The sequence below is a fragment of the Marmota marmota genome, unplaced genomic scaffold (genome assembly GCF_001458135.2).
Source record: "Marmota marmota marmota unplaced genomic scaffold, marMar, whole genome shotgun sequence".
NCBI lineage: Eukaryota > Metazoa > Chordata > Mammalia > Rodentia > Sciuridae > Marmota > Marmota marmota.
In genome coordinates, this window is record NW_025999982.1 from 656,988 (window position 1) to 663,364 (window position 6,377).

Below are 6,377 nucleotides of genomic sequence, written 5' to 3' on the forward strand. Positions count from 1 at the left end.
CCCCCCCCCCCCCGCTCCGCCCTCCTTCGGACGGTGGATTCCGTATTCGCCCAGCCTTTCTCTTTGGCCTTCGCTTCCTTCCCGCGTGCCTCAGGGACACAGTTGGCCATAGCCGTCTTCCCTCCCCGACGCCTCACTCCGCACACCCCAGTCCTCCGGGCTCAGCAGGTTGTCAGTGAAGAAACGTGTCGGGTCTGCAATCTCGCTGAGGAGCATCAGCTCCGCCATCTTAGCCCCCCACCCCCCGACCATGAGACGGTTCCCAAGGCCCGCCTCTCCCCATCACCAACTAATCAGTTGACTATTTTAAAAAAGGGGGGGGATCCCGGAAGTCCTACCGACCAGTAAAAGACCTGGATGCTGAGCACATGAATTGAGAAAAGAAATGGCTGTACAGGCAGGGCCAATGGGAGCACGGCGGTGGAAGTAGTAGTTCCACGGTAGCTGGCTGTAAAACTGACGCACGCGCCAAACAGGCCCCAGCGGCAAGGAGCCTGGGACATGTAGTTCCCAGGATTTAAAGGTCTAGCATCTCCCCCAGCCAGTCCTAAGTTTAGTCTTGAGATAACTTCTCGACGTCTTCGGAGATAAATATGCTGCCCCAAGATTGTCTGAGAACACTGCTATCTCCCCCAGCAAGGCAAAAAAATTATAAATAAGATATGGGCTGAAATCCTCCCACTGGGCCCCTAAAAATCTCACAGAATAGACACAATTCACAGGTTCCTGTCTCTTAACTTTTAATCAGACAAACATCTTGCGCAGACCCTGAGCCAGCCCTGCATCCTGTTTCTTCCCCTGAATGACCACCTTCCCCAACTCTTCCTGGGCTGCTCGGTTTTTGGGGTCTACTGCCAACACTTTCTTGAGGTCAGCCGTTGCTTTTTCCAGGTTACCAAGGGCAGCCTGGGCAACCCCTCTACGGTATAAAGCCTTTAAATGGCCAGGATCCCGCTCCAGCACCCGATCACAGCTCTGGGCTGCCAGCTGGGGCTGCCCGAGCAGCAACTGACAGGCAGCAAGATTGGCATGAAGAGCAGTTCGTTCTGGAGGACCAGGTGGGGGTAAAGTGAGCAGCAGCCGAAGAGCCCGTCCATAGCATCGGGCAGCCCCTTCAGGGTTTCCAGCCCGAAATAGTTCTGAGCCCCTTGCATGTTCTTCTTTGGCCAGGGCCTCCTTCTCGCTGATCTCCAATTCCCAGGAGTCCCGGCCCTGAGTGAAGGAGTCCAGAGTGAGCCTGAAAGGAGGCCCAGAGTGCCCAGGGAGCTGAAGTTCTGCTTCCTCACCTTGACACATGGACTCTAAGCATTTCTCTATGAGTTCTCCCCAAGTTTTCTCCCTCCAAGGCCCAACACCCACAGTTAGCTCTGTCCAGCCTTCTGGCAACCCTGACCCTAAAGGGAACCCCAAAATAAGTACCCGGCAGCGGGAACCTAGCTTGGGTTTGTCCAAGCCTTGGCCACGGATTATGATCTTCTTGATAAAGCTCCCATCAGGACAGTACCAGACATCCGATGCTTGAAGGAACTCTGGCATCTCACGAGTTGATTCATGAGATTTTTCAGAGTCTCCTTCAAGTCTAGTGACCAGTTTTTCAGTCCCTTGAGGATTCTCTATAAATTGCCTGGCTGGATCTGAACTCATTTTCAGCTCAAGGGTTTCAGTAGGAAGGTTTGGGGTCTGCTGCCTAAACTCAGTAGTTGAATCAAAGTTTTCCTGGGGGTTCCTTTCCCATTGTTGCTTCAGTTGAGAGGTGTCCTTCTCTCCCGTTGGATTTACTGATGGTGTCTCCATTTGTCTGCCTGGTCCCTTCCACTGTGAATGAACAGTTCTGATTTGAAAGGAACAGATCAGGTTCAGGTCAGCAACTGAAAAGAAAATCATAACAATGCTAATTGCTGGAGTCCTAATTTAGACTCCGACTCGTTCTTTCTCATCTGAGACCGAGGCTCCTAGTCTGAAAGTATCCCCTCCTCCGCTTTTATTCCCCCGCTCCCAAAATCTCTTGTCTTCCTCAAGCTTCAGTTCCACCCAGACCAGATTCAGAACTATAAATTCCACAATTCCCTACGGTTCGAGTAGCTTCCCTACGGACACCCGATGAGGTAAAAAACTACCTGAACATCCAAAACACTTAGCATGGTGGTAAGAGCCGGATTACTCGAATCTTCTCTCCTTCCGAAGCTAAGTGCTTACTGATTATTGTCCTCGGAGTCTAGTGCTGGACTCAGAGGACTGCCTAGAAGCTAGGAGCAGCTGATACTGACAACTAATGCTGGAGCCCGCGAGACTTGCGTAACCAGTCAAATTTCTGGCAGCCAATCGGGAGCGGGGATGAACCTGTTTGGCCCGCCTACTGCGCATGACATAATTTCCTCCGCAACCACGAAGCTCCGGGCCTTAGCAACTGAAGTAGGCCGAAGCAACTGAACAAGGGGAAATTGAACCGACCCCGCTGAGGTCCACCTGGTCTGTTTACTCAAAGTGGAAAGAAAACCTGGAGTGGGAAACCCGGAAGATTGAAGATATAATAGAGAGTGGGGGTGGTGATGGTGAATGAGAGTGGCAGCAGTCCTTTTATCCAGCAACCTCAGGCCCTTCTGTGCTATTATTCCTAAATTCGGGGATCCCAGCAGAGGTCAACTCCTACCGGGTCCTTTGCCCCTTCCATCCAAAATAAACCCTCCGGCCTCTTTCTTTCCCACCGGCATGATTCCCTTAGAGGACCACTTGAGGCTTTTCTTTACCTTTTACATTATATTCATTATTGCCTTTCAAGTTTCATTTAATCAAGAAATCAGTGCTTTTCAAACTTTAAGGTGAATACACGTCAACCGAAGAAGCTGTTAAATTGCAGATTCTGATTTAGGAAGTCTAAGATGAGGATTGTGATTCTGCATTTCCACAAGCAACCAGGTGATGCTCCTGCTGGTTCAACCACTCTTTGAATGATTCCAAAATAATTTCATCCCATTCTCTTCACCCCTTGCTCTGTGCCCCTTCAGATTGTTCTACATTTTGCATATATAACTGGTATAACTTGCTCCATTGAATGTAGCAGGGGGAAACTGGTCCTCCTTGTTTGAGTAGGTGTAAGTTTCTTTTGTGATTTCATCCTTGCTTGGCCAGCTACCTGCACAGGCTGGACCACCACAACTTTTCAGGGGGAAGGAATCCTTTTCGTACCTCACTTTGACTCCCTCTTCAGTTTGTCTCATTGTGCCTTGGACTACAAGGACCATGCAAGGATAGTGTATGTGTGTGCTGTGCATTGGTTTCATCATTAACTACAGAGTTGAGTTAAAACAGCCCTCTCCTGTTTTGTGTTGAGCCTCAGGTCACTAACTTAGACATTCTTTTTTTTTTTTTTTTTTAATTTTTTAGTTGTAGTTGGACACAATACCTTTATATTTATTTATTTTTATGTGGTGCTCAGGATCGAACTCACTGCCTTATACCTGCTAGGTGAGCGCTCTGCCGCTGAGCCACAACCCCAGCCCCAACCTAGATGTAATTTACCCTGGATTTTTATTTCTGTGTTCTGAGCCAGAGTAAGCTTAGTCAACACTGCTTCCACCCCATGGCTAACTACTTTCATTCTGGAATCCCTGGGATCCTATTGAAAATTAATCCATCTCTTCTTCCTCCCTCTTCCTCTTTTGATTTCAGGGATTTCAAGGCAGTCTAAAGCAAGTCATAAAGGAATAACACCCTACCAGGTATAGGGGGCATGCCAGTAATCCCAACAAATCTGGAGACTGAGGCAGGAAGATCACAATTCGAGGCTACCCTCAGCAATTTAGCAAGGCCCTAAGCTACTTTGTGATACCCTGTCTCAAAATAAAGAATAAAAAGGGCTGAGGATGTTGCTCAGTGGTTAGGCACCCTTGTGTTCAATCCCTGGTACCCACCTAAAAAATAAAATTAAAAATCACACCTAATTTCTGGATAGAGATCAGTTTCTCTCAAAAGAAATTGCTCCCTGCTACGAATCTGTGTTTTGAAATATTTTCTCTTATTGCTCTGTTTATCTGTACATTTCAGATTCCACAGGGTTGTGATTGTGTATGTGTGTGTGTATGTGGGTTATATCTTCTCCATCCACTCAATAAATATTTGTTGATCACCTGCTATATGCCAAGCAACATGCTATGAACTGGGGATACATAGATGCATAAGACAGGCCTAGTTATTGCCTTCATGAAGCTTATAGTCAGGCCAAGGAAAGTCAGTAATTATAATGATAGGAAGAGAAGTGTGAGATGCTATGGGAGTGAATGATGAGGGATGAGGGAACATTCTTTGACACTGAGAAATTTTTACTGACATTGTAAGAATGAGTTGGAGCTGAACCTCAGAATAAACCTTTAGGCTATATATTGAAAAACACTGAATTAAATAGTCTACTTTGTTTTTTAGGCGATCCTTTGTTGCTATTGTGAATATAAGTGCAAATGTAAATGTAGTGCAAACCTCTTTAAAAATAAGTCAAGTGCTTACTTTTGCAGCACATATACTAAAATGGGAATGATACAGAGAAGATTAGCATGGCCCCTGTGCAAGGATGACATGCAAATTCATAAAGTATTCTATATTTTTATTGTTTTATGCCCTAAAAATAAGTAAAATAAAACTAATTTAAATCATGAATGAAAGCATTTTTAAAAAAATGTTTTTGGTTGTTGATGGACCGTTATTTTTTATTTATTTATATGTGATACTGAGGATCAAACCCAGTGCCTCACACATGCTAGGCAACCCCAGCCCCGAATTAAAGCATTTTATTTTTAAAAGTTACCCCCCCTAAAAAATGAAAAAAAAAAAAAAATACAGGACTAGGAGTGTAGCTCAGTGGTAAAGCACTTGCGTAACATGCATGAGGCCCTGGATTCCATCCCTACCATCATACAGACACACTGAATTTTACATTTTTGAGAGAAGACTCAGAGGTCCCCAGGGAAGACATCCATGGACCCATAAATTCTTCCTACCTCAACATGTGTAGGTAAAGAAATGGGGAAAAGTATAGGCTCTCCCCTAATGCATAGGTACTGCCTGAATGTTGACTGACTCACTGTGCTTGCTCTCTCCCAGTTGAGCCTCATTATATTCTCTGGGGGTAGTCACTAAGGAACCATGACAAAGGAAAGAAATAAGCCAGGAGAATTACACCCCCAGGCCTGGCTATAGAACATGGGATCTGAAGAAGACATAAAAAGACACAGGTGAAAAATTACTTTCTTGGGAGAGAGGCTTGGACTGTGAAATGAGGGAAGATTGATGACTCTGCCCTTTCTTTCCCTTAGAGATTTGAGAGTGTAAAGGGATGCAGTGACATGCACCTGTAGCCCCAGTTACTGGGGAGGCTGAGGAAGGAGGATCTCTTGAGCCGAGGAGTTTGGGGGCCAACCTGGGCAACATAGTGAGACCTCATCACACAAAAAAAAGATACTATATAGGATTGATGTAGCTCAGTGGTGGATGGCTTGCCTGCATATAGGAGGCTCTGGGTTCAATCTCCAACACACACAAAAAATTCTTAACCAAGTACTCAGAACTCGACGATTAAATATGAAAATGTGGTGGATTCCCACCAGTCATCTAATAAATGTAAAGAATCATATTATGAAATGCTCCAGGGGAAAAAAATTAAGTGGCAAGGAAGTTATTTTAATCAGGGATGAACTGATCTGAAAAGTCTTCATGGAGGGGTTTAGAGAGTCGAACCTTGAAAGATGGCCATAGTTTTGACCTGTGAAGACTGAAGAGATTTTTTTTTAATATTTATTTTTCAGTTTTTGGTGGACACAACATCTTTATTTTATTTTATGTGGTGCTGAGGATCGAACCCAGCGCCCCGCGCATGCCAAGCGAGCTCGCTACCGCTTGAGCCACATCCCCAGCCCATGAAGAGATTTATTGTAGATGCAGAAGAAACACAAGACAGGAGAGATAAATAAAGGGAAACTAATTTACCCCCAGCATTATTCATGTCCAGCTTGTCAATCTCAATTTTCCCAGGCTATTCCAATACCTATTTGTGCTGCCCTGTCACCAGGCAAGGAGCTGGCTGCTAGTTTTTATACTCTCACATTCCTTTGCATTCCACATTCACCACATGGAACCATATGCTACACTAACACTCTGCCATTTAGCATCAGCATGAGAGACAAAAATTCTAGCTTTCCAAAGGTTAAATAAATTTCCCCTTCTGTTTAGTTTTGGTTTCTGTGGTTGGTTTTTAGTTCTGCTGGGATTTGTGTCAAAATTTTTCCTCCCTTCTCCCAAAGCAGTTTGTTTGTGCTTCCCTGTAGGCAGAGTTTTTAGGCAGGATGAGACAGTGAAAGGCAGACTTTTTTTTTTTTTTTTTTTTTTTT

The 6,377-nt window shown here is 45.1% G+C and overlaps 2 protein-coding genes and 1 non-coding gene across 5 annotated transcripts in view; 1 reads left to right on the plus strand and 2 right to left on the minus strand.

The window, feature by feature from the left end:
* Atf6b (activating transcription factor 6 beta) overlaps positions 1 to 299 on the minus strand; it is a 12,031-nt gene extending 11,732 nt beyond the window's left edge. Inside the window, exon 1 of one of the 2 annotated variants that reach the window (XM_015487489.2) lies at positions 147 to 299. In XM_015487489.2, coding sequence (XP_015342975.1) covers positions 147 to 252 — 106 coding nt within the window. In that variant the 5' untranslated portion in view covers positions 253 to 299. Of the gene's footprint in view, positions 1 to 137 lie in introns of both variants that reach the window. The other variant, XM_048805062.1, reaches the window with a different exon arrangement.
* Positions 300 to 715: 416 nt separating this feature from the next.
* Positions 716 to 2,290, minus strand: Fkbpl (FKBP prolyl isomerase like). Of its 2 annotated transcripts, none has more exons than XM_015487921.2 (2): positions 2,118 to 2,290; positions 716 to 1,868 (listed from the first exon to the last, which is right to left on the minus strand). In XM_015487921.2, the coding sequence occupies exon 2, from the start codon at positions 1,792 to 1,794 to the stop codon at positions 745 to 747; it is 1,050 nt and encodes a 349-aa protein (XP_015343407.1). In that variant the 5' UTR covers positions 1,795 to 1,868; positions 2,118 to 2,290; the 3' UTR covers positions 716 to 744. The 2 variants fall into 2 exon arrangements, with proteins under 2 accessions (XP_015343407.1, XP_015343406.1); XM_015487920.2 differs by having other exon boundaries at positions 716 to 1,831; positions 2,118 to 2,289.
* Positions 2,291 to 4,492: 2,202 nt separating this feature from the next.
* LOC125617536 lies at positions 4,493 to 4,599 on the plus strand. The gene has a single exon (XR_007348578.1). It is a non-coding gene; the product is annotated as a U6 spliceosomal RNA (small nuclear RNA).
* The last annotated feature ends 1,778 nt before the right edge of the window (positions 4,600 to 6,377 follow it).